General features: G+C 57.9%; 5 protein-coding genes across 5 annotated transcripts; 1 reads left to right on the top strand and 4 right to left on the bottom strand.

Annotated features, from left to right (window-relative positions):
* Window positions 1-657: 657 nt before the first annotated feature.
* VTJ83DRAFT_316 (uncharacterized protein) lies at window positions 658-3,095 on the bottom strand (the record flags this gene model as incomplete). The annotated part of the gene is made up of 3 exons (XM_071009507.1): window positions 658-2,699; window positions 2,767-2,854; window positions 2,955-3,095. The coding sequence occupies 3 exons, from the start codon at window positions 3,093-3,095 to the stop codon at window positions 658-660; spliced, it is 2,271 nt and encodes a 756-aa protein (XP_070869669.1).
* A 1,170-nt stretch (window positions 3,096-4,265) lies between these two features.
* Window positions 4,266-5,117, bottom strand: VTJ83DRAFT_315 (uncharacterized protein; the record flags this gene model as incomplete). The annotated part of the gene is made up of 1 exon (XM_071009496.1): window positions 4,266-5,117. One exon carries the CDS (start codon window positions 5,115-5,117, stop codon window positions 4,266-4,268), a length of 852 nt encoding a protein of 283 aa, XP_070869668.1.
* A 651-nt stretch (window positions 5,118-5,768) lies between these two features.
* On the bottom strand, window positions 5,769-6,800 carry VTJ83DRAFT_314 (60S ribosomal protein eL20; the record flags this gene model as incomplete). Its single annotated transcript, XM_071009485.1, has 4 exons — window positions 5,769-5,927; window positions 5,986-6,162; window positions 6,236-6,420; window positions 6,797-6,800. 4 exons carry the CDS (start codon window positions 6,798-6,800, stop codon window positions 5,769-5,771), a joined length of 525 nt encoding a protein of 174 aa, XP_070869667.1.
* Window positions 6,801-7,376: 576 nt separating this feature from the next.
* Window positions 7,377-9,290, top strand: VTJ83DRAFT_313 (uncharacterized protein; the record flags this gene model as incomplete). The annotated part of the gene is made up of 6 exons (XM_071009477.1): window positions 7,377-7,679; window positions 7,784-8,082; window positions 8,142-8,367; window positions 8,425-8,486; window positions 8,540-8,948; window positions 9,207-9,290. The coding sequence occupies 6 exons, from the start codon at window positions 7,377-7,379 to the stop codon at window positions 9,288-9,290; spliced, it is 1,383 nt and encodes a 460-aa protein (XP_070869666.1).
* A 2,921-nt stretch (window positions 9,291-12,211) lies between these two features.
* VTJ83DRAFT_312 (uncharacterized protein) lies at window positions 12,212-13,272 on the bottom strand (the record flags this gene model as incomplete). The annotated part of the gene is made up of 4 exons (XM_071009466.1): window positions 12,212-12,254; window positions 12,317-12,551; window positions 12,613-13,016; window positions 13,079-13,272. 4 exons carry the CDS (start codon window positions 13,270-13,272, stop codon window positions 12,212-12,214), a joined length of 876 nt encoding a protein of 291 aa, XP_070869665.1.
* Between the last annotated feature and the right edge of the window lie 1,505 nt (window positions 13,273-14,777).

The raw sequence follows: 14,777 nt of genomic DNA, 5'->3' as shown, positions 1-14,777 counted from the left end.
TGCCTACAGTACATGCTGTCTTGCCTGCCAATCCAAACTCTCAACTCGCCCTCTTCCCCGCAACGAGGCCAGCTTGAGCGGCCCCGGTGGTTTTTTCCACCGCCAAAAGCGGAAGAAAAAAAACCTTCCCTCGGCCAGATAGGACTCGCCCTCTGGTGTCTCATACAGTTCAGCAGACCAGGTCAGGCGATGATCCTATTTGTCCTATCCAAAGGTCGTATATCTTTGCGTTGCCTCCTCCATACCACCATGACAACCCGATCTGATATGGACCATTATCCCCTGCATGACACCCGGCATAGTACCACGGACAGCCTTGACCCCAGAGGTTCAAGTCCGCGCAGGGAACGGGAGGGCAGCAAGGTTGCGTGGGTATTTCCTGTTGGGAAAAGGAAGGTCGAAAAGCGAGCTGGTTCACGAGAAAGGCGTGTAATGCTCCAACGAACCCAACCATCCCATACACCGGCCATCCTCTACGCACCACCCTTAGTATACAAACCTCTACAGAAGCGAAAACTGACCAAGCAAGATCCCTTCCCTCCTCCTATCCACCGCCATCCCGTTGTGCTGTTGTCCCGTTGTCATCTCCCATAGGGTCACAGAGCCAAGAACCAAGTATACGAATAGCACAAAAGAGCCATGACCTCAACCGCCCCCTCAATCCCTCGACCAGGCAATATCAGGGTACTTCCTCCCACCAACCCCCGTCACACTCGACCCGGAGATAGACGGGCTCGGCATCCTATCCCTCTCCCTGTCCCTGTCCCTGTCCCTGTCCCTGTCTCTGTCTCTGTCTCTGTCCCTGTCCCTGTCCCGATCTCTCTCCCGATCCCTCTCCCCCCTTTCTCTCGATAGCCTCTCCTCTCTCGCCCACCGCTCGTCACGCAACCGGTCGCGCTCCTTCAACAGCTCCCGCTCCCTGTCGGCGGAGCGGTGGTCCCGGTCTCGCTCCCGGTCCCGTTCCCGTTCCCGCTCCCGCTCCCAATCCCGCCGCCTTGGGTCGAGCCGATCAATGTCCGCGTGGCTGCTCGTGCGCCGTTGGTTTCCGCCCTCGCCGGCGCCCGAGAGGTGCGCCGCGCGATCGAAACGGCGTTGGGAAGCAAGATCCTCGTCCGAGATGCCGCGGCGGCGGCTGTCGCGGTGGAGGGCGGCCGAGGCTGCTGAAGCGGCGGGGCTGGGGATGGGACGTTCCCTGTCCCTCTCCCGCAACCGATCCCGCTCTCGCTCACGATCGCGCCTCTCGCCATCGCTGTATGCGCCGTCACGCTTCCTGAGCACCGTTCGGTGGTTTTCTCGGCCGCGGTCGCGCTCCCGCTCGCGCTCCCGTTCCCTCTCGCGTGCTGATAAATCTCGCTCCCGTTCGCGTTCGCGCTCACGTTCGCGCTCACGTTCCCGCTCACGTTCCCGCTCTCGTTCCCGCTCTCGTTCCCGGTCCCGGTCCCGGTCCCGGTCCCGATCCCGATCGCGAGCAGGCTCTTTGCTCTCCCGAGAGCGTCTCCTGTCGCCAAGCCGCCTCCGCTCGCCCTCCGACTCATCGTAGTCCGTGTCGATATCGGACCATGACTGGCTCAACCTCGAATTGGGCAAGACGTCCTCTCTTGAACCTCGGCCGGATCCGAGACCGTCTCGCCTGGCGCGGGACCTGCTCGTGCTCCGTGCCCTCTCCTGAGCGCCGCCGCCCGGATTGATAAAACTTGAGATCTTCTGCGTCAAGTCGGACAGCGTGGTGCGGCGCTTGGCATCGTTGGGACTGGATGCCCCGCGGCCGCTGCTGGGCGGACGAGGGGAGTGCATGCGCGACGGTCCGAGCGGCGGGGGCATGGTGGTACGGATCACACGCGGCGATTCCTCGGAACTGGCGGTGTACACGCGGTGGATGGTGATCGGAGGGGGTTCGTTGGACCGCTGGGTGCGCCGCGGACTTCCCCGAGTGCCCGAATGTGGCGTGTCCGACTCCGACTCGCTGCTGTAGTGCTGCGACTGGCTGTGGCCGCGACGCAGGTGAGTCCGATCCGGGACGACGTGAGACACGCGAACGGAGCGCGGGCCGTGCGGCGAGGATGGGTAGTCGGAGAAGCTCCGCCGGCGGCGAGACGACTCCTCAGATGAGGGAGTTCGGTGGCGGGAAAACCGGTCTCGTTCGCGATCGCGATCGCGATCCCGCCCACGTTCGGGCGACCGGCGGGTCGGGGTTGCGCGCGGTGACGGGACGTGGACGTAGGCAACGTTGATCGGCCGCGCGCCGAAATAGTCTGAGGCTGGCGATGCCGTCTTGATGTTGACGTGGCTGTAGTTCACTTTGCGCTCGGTGAACTCGGGCTTGGGGTTCCCCTTCGATGTTTCTGCTGCCTCCTCTTCGGCCGCCTTCATACGCGCCTTGTGCACGCATTCCTTGTACCAACGGTCTGTGTCCGTATCGGTGCTGGAGGGCAAAGACGCCTTGGGGAGGTCCGCAGGGAAAGGAGTGCTGGTGTCTGGGTGCTTCAACGCCCAGTTCGCCACGGCGAACTGCAGCACTGGCACTTGGACCTCGGGCTCCAGCAATGTCTGGACCGTCTGCCAGTGCACAAACCCCTTCACCGTGAGGGCCGGAACGGATGGCGGCGCAAAGTCATCACCGCTCGGCAACAACATGTGCTGGCAGCCGAGACCTTGGTAGACGGTGGAGATGCCCGGATGGGGCATTTCAACGAAGAAGGCTACACGAGAGCTGTCGTCAGTACCGCGGGCAGAGGGGTGGTGCGTCAAAGGGCGATGGTAGCTTACAATCCCAGTCATGGCCGCCAGCCTTATAGAAGGCGGCGAGCTTCGCGGGTGTCAAGTATGGCTCGCTCTTGTCTCCCGTGTCGTGAGCCTAGAGAAAAACGGTGAGCAAACGGGCATGGATGGCTTCTCGTGCGCGAGCGGCGGTGCTCAGGGGGGCGGGGGAGAAGGGGGGAACCGAAGGGGCGTACAATATGGAGCGCGATGGCTCGAAGGAGAGCATCGAATACAGGCGTTGGAGCAGGGATCGGTTTGGCCTCGGTGAACAGATAGCCGTAGAAGGTCTTGCCATCCTTCGCCTCGGCCCTCGCTTCTTTGGATGAGGTCGCCATGGTTGTAGCAGAGGCTCAAGCTGGCCTGGCAGATGTCAAAAGAGGATGGCCGCGGCCAGGGGACATGATCGTGTGTCGATGTGGGCAAGCAGTCGGGGCGTGTAACACAACCAAGGGAAGAGGTGTTTTGCAGATGCGGGATGGTCCCACAGCATATATGACTTGGGTTGTAGATCGCCAGCAGCTAGCCGATGGAGTTCCGAGGCCGCTGCCCAGTTCTCAGGCCGTGTTGACGAAGACTAGGCAGATTTGGGTCGCTTGAGAGGTCCTCGATGTGTGGAGGTTGCAGGGAGGACGGGATAAATCTCGCTGATCTTGGTCTTGCGGCAACGAGAGCGGCACCGCGCAGGGAAGCCAACCAACCAACATGTTTGATGCATGGACTGACCGTGCCGCTTGATTTTTGTGTGCATGACGGGCTACCGAGGGGCTTGGAAAGGCTTGGATGGGGGGGGAGGGGGGCAATGGGTTGACACGTGCTGAATGCAGCAGCCGGCGCCTGTTTCGTCAGCCCACGGCGTGGCTTGATTTGCAGGCGTGCAGGCGTGCAGGCGTGCAGGCGTGCAGGCGTGCAGGCGTGCAGGCTTCATTGGAGACCTCAGATGCCAAACGTCGTGGTGGAAGCATCTCGCCGAAAGGTAGGTACCGTACATTAGGTCAAGGGATAGACCTTGGCTTACCTCTAGGTGTTGTGCCTTAGTCATTCCCCGGTGAGCAATCATTTACGATGAACCTCGGAGGACTGGAAACCTGAGGGCAGCTCGGCAGAAGATGGAATCCCACATTAGCACAAGGCTCCCGGCCCTCGTACAGCTCCTGCCTTGAATCATGGGGGTGGGGGGGACTTAAAGGCTGCCAGGCAACCATGGTGCAGGGCCAACAACAGGCAAAAGAGCCGTCTTTCGCCAAGGGTTAGGGTTCAATATATTACCGAAGGCTACCTACCGCTTGATATGTCAAAAGGGGTGGGTGAGATCATGGCCCACAGAGAGCGAGGAAGCTAATCGGCCAGAAATGCAGTTAAGGTATCACAAAGGACCAGCTCGATGCTTGGGCAGATCTCTAGGTAACCTCGGTACGGTTACACAATCCATTCAGCGCCCGTCTTTCAAGAGCATCAGTCCCCATTCTACCCATCTAGCGGGCAACATGCCAAAGATTTCTCTGTCTCTACCTTGGCTCAGGAAACCGCCGATACGTCGGCAGCTCGACCATCTTCTTCTCCCCTTCCCCCTGGGGCTGCGTCAAATCATCCTCAAGCCACGTCGTAAACCACTCAAAGCCGCACTTCTCCAGCACCCGTTGGCTTTTGTCGTTCCCCCCTGCTGTGATCGCCACGAGCTGCTCTCTCACCTTCGCCGCGCCAACCCCGTCCTCTTCCCCCTTCCAGCTCCCCCCCTTCACGAGGCCTGAAATCGTCCGCTCATCCACCTCAATCTCAACCTCTTCCCTCTCCAACCCATCCCACGCCTTCAGCCACCCCTCAAGAAACTCCGTCGCCAACCCCTTGCCCCAACCCTCCCGCCGGATCATGTACCCCACCTCAGGCCACCCAAACTTGCCCTTCCACCGATGGCACCCGCCGATGCCAATCACGTCCCCTCCCTCTTCCTTTTCTACCGTGTCGTCCGTTGTACCATCTTCATCCTCCCCTTTCCTGAGGCAGATAGCAAAGTTAAACGAAGGAAGCCGCTCCGTCTCTGCCTTTTCCTCAGGAGAGGGAGGCAGCCAGTTCTTCATCCAAGCCTTCGTCTCCTCGAGATCCCGATCCGGCCTCCCCGTGGCTGTCCAGCGCATCACCTCGGCCTGGGTGCGCAGGGCATGAAGAGCTGACAGGTCGCGCTCCGCGACCGGGCGCAAGACGAGGCGGCCTGTGAGGATGCGGTGGGCGGGTATCGGCGGTAGGGCGCCGAGACGCGGGAGGGTAGTGCGGATGCGGATGAAGCTGGCTGGATCCGGCGCCGGGGTAGCATTTGGACGGGCTTGGCTTGAGGATTCTATGGCCACTGTTGTCAGTGCCATGGTGTTGCTTGCGGTAGTGGGAAAGGGTGGTTATGGTGGTGGTGGTGGTGGTGGTAGCGGCGGCGGTGGTGGTGGAGGTCTGGTGGCCGGGAGAGGCGGCACGGGCAGGTGTAGGATGGAGGGATATGCTCTGTGACGCCTGGAGTGATGAACCTAGGGGGCAATAAGAGGAAGGAGGGAGGGAGGACGTCGACCCGATGGCTTCAGAGGCTGGATCAACGTCGTATTAAAAGGCTCAGCCCCTCTCTACCGAGCTTCTTACGCAGCTTCCGTATTTGGAGTGAGAGAATGCAAGCTTACCCTAGTTCTCAAATGCTCAAGAGCCTGGATCGCATTTTCTTTTTTCCAACAAGAATCGTAGTAGGATATGATCGGCCTCTCAGCTCAGAGAAACGGGCAAGGATGATAGGTGTTCCGGTTGGTTTATTCCTGATGGGCGGCATCGGCCACAGGTTGGCGCCGCCCAGTTCGATACGGGTGAGCCACACAGTCGGAGCCGACAGGAGAGGAAGCTTGTTCACAAACGCAAACCCGTGCTTGGCCATTGAAGTCATTTCATGCTCGTCCTACGGAGCAAAAGCAGGATATCCCATTTTCCTAATGAACACCTGAAGAACCTGCCAACCCCAACCACAACCATGAAAGACCCCTTCAAGCAATGGTAGACGGGCGCGTCGCGCTGAACAGCTTGGCGTTGCTGATCTTGGGAACACGGTGGGGCAGAGGGAACGAGAGGTCCTTGGTGACGAGTTGCTTGATGTAGGGGCGCTTGATGTCATCGGTCTTCTCGATCTCGACAACGCGCAGGATCTGCAGGGGCTGTTAGCAACCTCAAGGGCGGGGCGGGGTGTGAATGCGGCGCTCGTACGTGGATCGACCTGAACCGGGCACGGTGGCGGGCGGCCATGTCGGCATACAGGGCCTCGACGGCAGCGGCCCTCGAGGTCTCGCGGTACTCCTTGTACATGTTGTGGGTGCCTGACCGCGAGTCGTAGCGGATCCAGATGCCGAAGTTCTTGACCTTCAGGGGGTGCTTCTCCGAGATCTGATAGAGAAGCTGTGAGCATCTTTCCCGAGGGCCTGTGCCCGTGATCGTCCGAGTGGGGTCGTCTACATACCACATTGACGGAGACGATCTCACCCGTGGCCTTCTTGACCTTGCGGAGACCGCGAAGGAAGTACCAGAAGCGGGACTTGGCGACGACCTCGTTCGGCGCAAAGATGCGCATGCGGTAGAGGGCGGGAGTCGGGTTGGACTCCGTGGGCAGATGGCGCCCAATCACCTGGTATTCCTGAAGGCGACCTGAGCCGGATGTCAGCGTCCCGATTCTCCAACAATCTCAGAAGAGCGCTGCAAAATCCCAGGCTGTCGATTGCAGCGCCGTTGCGACGTCCGAGAGTCGTTGAGGTTTCCGAGTCGAAACGTTCGATCGGTCAATGTTCGTGTCGTTTTTGCGCATGGCCCAGGCAAAGGCGAATCCAGACCATAAATCCCAAACTTTCTAATTTCACACCACCAAGCTGCCAAGCACCATTCTCCTCCTGTTTTGCAATTCGTGGCTCTGAGGGCTCGTTGTTCGTCGAGTTCCAGGGTTGCGTTTGGTGTTCGAGAATCGGGACTCCCGGACGTCGTCGCGGCGATGCAATCAAAGGCGATCAAGTCAAGAAAATATGCTTACCCATCTGTCGAGACGTTAGAATAATCTTACGAGTATTCCCAGCAAATTGGCAAGGACTTACTGTGAATATTTTCCCCCGGCGGTTCAGGATGTCGTTAGGTGAGCTGGTCGGAGTCGTAAATTAGCGATCGCGAAAGGCGGAAAAAAATGGGTGCGCCTGGTTTAGGGCTCGTAGCGCATGGGCCAGCTCGAAAATGCCAAGCCTGAAAAGTGGGCCGTGGCGGTGCAACGGTCCTGCGCCGCATTGTGGGGCCCTCAACCGCCCCAGCAAACAAGCTCCCGTCAAAGACAGCATCCACCCAATGGGGAGCATTACTGTGTACACTCATTGAATCTCGGGCTCAACTCACATCAACACCGCCCAGGGTCGGGACTTGAGGTAGTGCCGCCAGCAAATCTTAATCACAAACTCAACGGCACAACAGTATCTTGGCACACCGAGCAACCCAGCACAAGATCAAGCGGTCTCTTCACACACCTCAATCATCGGCCAAGACTTCCGCTTCGGCTCGAAAGGGGCTGCCGGATCTGCTGCGGGGCGTTCCTTGTTCAGTGCACCCTGGTGCCGAGCCTCAACATCATGACCTTCGACTCCGCCTTCTTCAACGGATTCTCCTACGCGTGGTCTAGTAGGGATGGCTACCGACTCGCACAGACCCTTTCGCCAGAGGTGTCCACGGAAGAACTGAAAGCAACCTACAACAGCACCAACTCCCATGATATAAAGATCTCCGTGAGGCGGGGCCTCCAAGGCAACGCGGCGCTCGTCGGCGGGATCGACCAGGATGGGATCAAGGGCTGGGTCGAGGTGTATGCCTCATACTGGAATGCTACGGGAGCTTTGGTGGCTGCGAGGGAATCGGATACCGACAACGGCGGCGAGGTCAGTAAAGGAATCTCCACACTGGGCGATCGCCTTGGTCCCGTTTTGGGTTGTCCTGGGCTATCTCCCTTTTGGCTCCATGTCAAGCACTGACCTGTATGCAGTCATCACAGTTGGTATGGACGAAGGTCTTTGAGGTCTGGACAGATGTGTTGAACCAGCTCCTTCGGGGCTACCAAAACTACGGGTTTGAGGCGTGGACGATTCCCTGCCTGTACGTCGTATGCAGGAATTTGCGCGCCTTTGCCATCAAGGCCGATGACGAGCGCAACAGGAGCTCGGTGGAAGACATCACGACCAACAATCTCCAAGATGACTTTGACCCAGACTCCAGCAAGAACCAGAAGTTGGAGGAGTGTGCGAGGACACTGTCCAGAGTCTTCATGATCTGTCAAACAGACAGGTGGGTATTGCTTTTTTTTTTGGGATCGATTCAGAGACCGCCAGCTCACACTCCATCAGGGCGCCCATCGAGGAGTCGCGGAAATGGGGAAGCTACTACATCGCAAACCTCCTTCTCAAGACCTATTTCAAGCTCAACTCGGCCTCCTTGTCCAAGAACATTCTCAATAGCTTACGCGCCAGCGGGAAGGATATGCCGGACTTCTCGGCATTCCCCAAGTCCCAGCGGGTGACCTTCAAGTATCACGAAGGAGTCCTCGCGTTCCTGGAGGAGAACTATGTTCAGGTAATGAGCTGCAGCGGTTCTAGCTGTTATTCCTCGATGCTGACCAACAGCCCACAGGCCGAGACCTGCTTGACGGAAGCATGGAATCTCTGTCACAAGGACGCATTGAGGAACAAGGAGTGAGCCCATTCAAGGTTGGCTTGACTTGGACGCGCGCTGACCAAGCGTCCAGGCGAATCTTGACATACCTCATCCCCTGCCACCTCATCAACAACCACACCCTCCCAACAAAGAGGCTGCTCGAGCCGTATCCAAGGCTCCAGCAGCTCTTCCTACCGCTCTGCCAATGCATCAAGCGGGGCGAGCTCCACAAGTTCGATCTTGCTCTCCAAGAGGGCGAGGACGAGTTTGTCAAGCGGCGCATCTACCTCACCCTGGAGCGTGGCCGCGACATTGCGCTCCGCAACCTGCTGCGGAAGGTCTTCATCGCCCGAGGCTTCGAAGAGGCCAAACCAGGTGAAAATCCGGTGCGGCGCACTCGCGTGCCTGTCGCCGAGTTTGCCGCTGCGATCAGCCTGGGCAGCGAGGAAAAGATCGACAATGACGAGGTAGAGTGCCTGCTGGCGAACATGATTTACAAGGTGAGTAGACATCTTGATATCGTCCACCGTTGCATCTCTGAGCCCTCCGTTTCGACCTCAAACGGAACGGAATGGTGCCTTGAGACGCTATCACCACATGCATGCCTGAGCCCCGCTTGCGAGGCTGTCAGGCAGCAGACGGTCTACCTGCACTCCCAAGACGGAGGCGCCCCTCATCGCGGCACAAACATGCCGATTGGTGCCGGCTGTTGTTGTCCTGGAAATGAGTCATTGCTGACTGTGGCTTGCCGTGACCAGGGCCATATGAAAGGCTACATCTCCCGCCAGCACGGCATGGTGGTGCTGAGCAAATCCGGGGCATTCCCAGGGACGGGTGTGTGAGGCGTTGGACTTGTGCAGGGACCCGGTCAGGACTCTGTCTTGCCGATTGGTCAATTCCGCCTGGGGTCCTGAAGATAAAGTCGACATCGACACCCACGTTTCGGTCAGCGGCGCAGTCGATGTGATGGAGTCGTGAAAGACGGGAGGGGTGTCCAAGGTTTGAGCCGCAGCAAGATCTGAAGCGGCGTGAGTCTGGTGCGCGGACTGCATGTTGCATGCATATTATCCCGATTTTTGAGGCCGGGGTACCGCAGCGATCAACCACCCGCCGTCGAACTGAGGACAGCGGTGTGTGTGTCATTGGTAGTCCAGGTGGTTCGTAGCACACGTCGCAAACATCGCAAGGCAGACTGCGCCTCTGCCTGAAGACTGGCCAACTGACCGGTTCCAACGAGTCCGATGCTCGTCAAGAGTTATCCGCGTAGTCTCTCACATCATCGCTTGATGAATCGTGCCCGCTACCTACTGTGTATGTATTGTATATCGCGATGCACCGCCTGGGTGCCGCTGTCGGTTGTCAGCCGGAAGCTGCAGGGTTGCTCTGGGAACGGCCCAATGAGGCAACAGAAACCAAACATAACCTCCTTTTCCGGCTCTCCGCATCGAGCGTTTGCCTTGCAAGCGGACCAGCGAACCAACCTTGAGAGCCCACCCATCAGAACAGCTCATCTCGCATTCGCTCAGGGATTGACCAGGCGAGCCAGAAGGAAGCATCCCGCCGTCAGATCTCACCCCATCTCGCACAATCATGGAACGGGATGTTATCACGCATCTCGAACAGCCTTGATCTGGCTTCCCCGCAGCTTTTCCCCTTTCCGTCGCATTTTCAGGACAAACAAGCTGCGGGATCCCGGCTCCTGCCTACCTACTGTGTAGGTCCCCCACCTGATAACGCAAGGATCAGGGAGAGGTAACGTTGGGACATCAAATAACTAGCAAGGGGGTCGCGTCGCAAGACGCGGCAGAGTGGGGCTGTGAGGCCCGCGTGCTAAAGTGGCTGGCTCACGTACTCACGTGTTCACGCGGCATCACACGCCACGGGCCTCCTGACCTTGCATCCAGGGGTGTTCAAGTTTTTTTTTTCTTTCTTTTCTCGCAGCCGCTCCGTCCAGAACAACGCCGGCCCGGCATCCCACGCCCGTGATTTGTTGGGATTCTTTTCCTGAGTGGCCAGTTTCCCGAGGAATCGTGAGACGGCGGCCGCTTGATAGTCTCGAGATCTAGAGCCGTGACGAGTTCAGCTGTGAGTCCGTTCCGGCTAGAAGAGATGCTGTGCAACAGCGAAGTCCCCCTCGGCAATGGATGGGTTGTATGTACTGCGTATGGGATCTGATCGCCGACCGCCTTTGGGCTCGGCAGAGGGACTATTTGCTCCAAGGCCAGCACCAACGCACGCCCACCATCCGCACTTTGTCTGGTTGGAGGTCCAGAGTCCCTGGCCAGAAGTGCTGGGCAAGGATAAGGTGAATCAAGCAAACTGCAGGATGCCTGCCATTTGTTCGCACTTCCAGAATAGTTACAATCCTCCTTTGGAGTAGTTAGTTCTTCAGCCTCCTTCCTCCCACGTCGCTCACTTCGCGGAACCTGATAAGCGAGGATCCTACGCATCCATTCTCCAACTTCCGCCAAAGTTCTCTCCCTTTCCAACCATCCAGCCCAGGATCATTATGGAATCGCTTCCATCCAAAACGGAATGTCAAAGCCAAGAAGTTTTTTTTTTTTTTTCACACATACATACGCAGTATACCCCCCCCCCAACCCCTTGACCCTGACTTGCCCCAGTCCGGACAGGCCGGTGGGCAATTTCGCACATCGGCCGCACCATCCAGGACACCCCTGACGCGGGTCCCGGTCCCGGTCCGACGGTTCGAGTGGATCACCACCACCGTTAGCGCCGCCGAGCCATGCGCAGCGAAAACGAACTTGTGAAAAGCGAACCGTCAGGATGGGACGTCCAGTGGATCCGTGAATGCAAGTGATGGATCTGCTCGGAAACTTCCCGTGGCGAGGAAGCAAATTCTTGCGTGCGTCGGCGGTCGTGGTGACCAGAAAGGAAGAAGATATGATCATCACATTAAGAACGCCGCCAGCATCACTACGGTTGTGACATGTCCATTTGTACAGGTTTGGCTGGTTTATTGAACGAGTGAATGAACAAACCTGTTCTTTTTTTCTGGTTCGCCTTCTGCTCGGGGCGCAGTCTCGGACTTGAGACTCGCCTCCAAAACCCCTGGCACGAAACGAGTCTTGAACGAGAGCAAGGAAGAGAAGATCCCCCTAACGTTATTCCAATCTCAATCTCGAGTCTCCCACAAAAGAAAAAAAAACAAACTTCGTCATCCAAAACGAAACATCCGGACGAGATTTCCACCAAAACAGGAAACTATCCCGTGCCGTGGCAAGCAAAGCCACGTAGTACTAGAGAAAATAGAAACATCAAGGCAGGCCGGAGTAATAACGCATCATCCTGCTCAAACATCCCGCGAGAAAAAGAAACTGCCAAATCCTGACTATCCTCCGCCGCCCAAGCTCTTCATGTCATGAGGGTATTTGAGGGGTATGCTGTTGTACAAGGTGATGAGAGTTTTGTGATAGGAAACAGAAAGACCAGCTTCAATGCAAGCAGACGGACTGTAAAGAAATAAAAGCCAACAAACCCATCCTGATGCGCCGGAAAAAAACATCATGAAGCAATGATGGAAACGTCTATGCCCATAACAAACCCCAAAGTATTAAATAGGTAGGAAATAAGCGGCGCGTGCCGGGGATGTAGAGAAGCGGTAGACATGGTGGGGTCTCGAGGCATCTTCCATCACAGAGTTGAGAATGCCTGGTATCATTGCGTTTGGAAAAGGTGCCGAAAAGTGTTGGGTATCAATCGTCGTGCGCAACAAGGCGGCGAAATCGAGCGGAGGGAGGGCCTACAATGGGCGGCCGCCGCGAGAAGTGCGAGGCGAAGCAGCACTAATCAAGCAGGACGTATTAGCCAACCGAAGAGCAACCTGGACGGAGAGGATATGACTCACGCAGCAGCGTTCGAGATGTCGTCCACGTGGTTGCACAAGGCGACAAACAGGTCGAAGAAGAGCTGGGTGCCGCCGTTGAACATCTCGAGCTGCATGGTGCCGCTGCGCTTGAAAGTGCTCCGGCTGCGAATGATGAGGGCGAGGTAGTGGGCGCGAAGCTTCGAGTCCGTATCGGGAGTGTTGGCGTAGGCGTAACGGGCCGAGGCCAGGATGGTGCTTGCTTGAATCCCAGACTCTGTTCCATCAAGTTAGAGAGACGCCGCGAGGAAAGGAGCGGGGTGGGACGCTGAACTTACGAAGACCCTGCTTACGCAAGGCGATACGCTTCAGCTCCTCGAGCCCGTACTTCTCCGCCGCGCAATAGATGGCCGTGTCCTTCAGAAGCTCGCCCTCGACGCTGTGGTGATAGATGGTGGCCTCGGAACGCCCGTCTTCGCCGGCCTCCTCCAGCTCCCACGTGTTCCGCTTCTTGTTGTGCACCAGGCGGGGGTAGTAGTCGCCCTTGTAGAGGTACTCGAGAATGGACGAGAAGACCTCGGGCTCCTCATCTGGCAGCGAGATCTTCTTGGTCGGGGCGTCCATCATCTGGCTCTGGAGGACGCTCTGGAAGAACGGGGACGCGGAGAGCACATTCTCGTGAGCGGCGAAGATCCTTTGCTCCTGACCGACGATCAGGGTGACGATGGGCGAGACGGGACCGCTTCAGCAGGGCAGCACGTCAGCACATGGGCTTGCAACAGGGGGGGCCTGGAGGAGACTTACCCAAGGGGGGTCTCAGATGCAGCAGCAGAGCTAGAGACGGTGCCGGCACGGCGACGTCCTGACTCGGAAGGCCTCTTGGTGATGCCGGCCTCCTTGGAGAAGGAGGAGCTCGCCCTCCTGTGCCTCCCAGAGAACGACGACTTGGAGAAGCTCTTGCTGCTGTTGGGCGGTTGCTCGAAGCGCCGGGAAAACATTTTTGATCCACTACAGCCGTTGACGGCTTGCCCTGACCCTTGCAGGAACCCGACAGATATTGACCCGGAGGTGTGACGACGTCGATAGTTCGGCCCGGGAGGATGAGGAGGCCGCTGCTCAAGTTGACAGAATTCGATGGATGCTTGATACGATGGTACACTGGGTATGAACTCCAAGGGAACCGAAACAGGAAATGAAATGATACCACAACAAAAAAGGGACAGGAAAGACGTCGTCGCAACAGATGGAGGAGGGTTCGAGGGGCGGTTGGTCGAGGGGCGACGGCCGGCCTACTTGGGTGTGAGAAAAATTCGAAGCATCTTCATTACGGGATGCGTGATGGACGGGCTTGATATTTAAAGCTCCAGAAGGCGACCATGGATGCAAAGCTGCCTGGCCATCAGAGGTGGGCACGGGCTTGTGTCGCATAGGTCTCGGCGCTCGGAAAAGGCCGTGACGGAGGGAGCTGGAGCCAAAAGAGGCATCCACCGTGACCCGACCTGGGCAGACGCGAAACGGAATCCGGGGAAGAGCGCCAAGACCCCAGGGTACGACACGGAATCACGTGACCACTATACCATTCCGAGCCGGCGATTCATGGTATGTCCAGGGACGAAACCCCGGAACCCCTGCGTTGCTGGCCCGAAGGTGGCTCCAGGATGACCAGCCAGGGGCGGAAAAGCAACCCGCTGCCCACTCGGACAGTCGCATGGACGGTTGACGGTGCGACGTCAGGGGTGTGTCGTGGGAGTCATCAAACGGAATTCTGCCCATGTCACCCACGGATGTGCAACAAATCCATCGAGCCGTCTGGCGCACACATGGTAGGCGAGGCCGGAGGGACCTATTCTGCGGCACCAGTACACAGTAACTATAGCACACCGGCGTCCAGGGGTTCCCTAGGTACAAAAGGCTGAGGCCGTCTAGGGTTGCACTGCTGCAAGGCTACTTGAGGCCGGTTCGCTGCCCGCGTGAACTTTTTGCCAGGGAAGAAGCCCCAACGAGGCAACAGCAGGCTGCAGCCGCGCCAAAGGCAAATCTTGCTGAGATCGCCTCGTTGTCGCCTCGAAAAAGAAAGGCACATGTGCTTGCGGAAAAATAAAGCAGGGGAACTGATGCTACTCTCGAGGTCTCGAACATTGGCCCGCGCCTCGAGAGATCTCTTGTTTGAGGCATTGACAGCGAAGGTTGAGGATGAAGCCTGTCATTCTTGGCGATGAGGAGGTGGATCGCCTTGGATTAAGATTAACTAACACCCGCCGGAGGCCCGATTCTCGAAGCAACATCGGCGCCCATTCGATTGACCGGGCTTGCACCCCCTGAACGGCAGGAGACAAAAAAGGATAGAGCAAACGCCGCCCATCCACCTGCGGTGTGTACATACATACATAGTGCGAGTCCATCTTCACATGGATTTCACGAAATGGCTTTTCTGGGCGCACGCACCGAGAGGTGTGTGCTATACTATACGGTGCGTGCTATATCACAGGTCCCTGCTTCACCC

The sequence above is a fragment of the Remersonia thermophila genome, chromosome 1, assembly GCF_042764415.1.
Source record: "Remersonia thermophila strain ATCC 22073 chromosome 1, whole genome shotgun sequence".
In the NCBI taxonomy this organism is placed as follows: Eukaryota; Fungi; Ascomycota; class Sordariomycetes; order Sordariales; family Chaetomiaceae; genus Remersonia; species Remersonia thermophila.
This window is presented reverse-complemented; position numbering and strand designations above follow the sequence as displayed.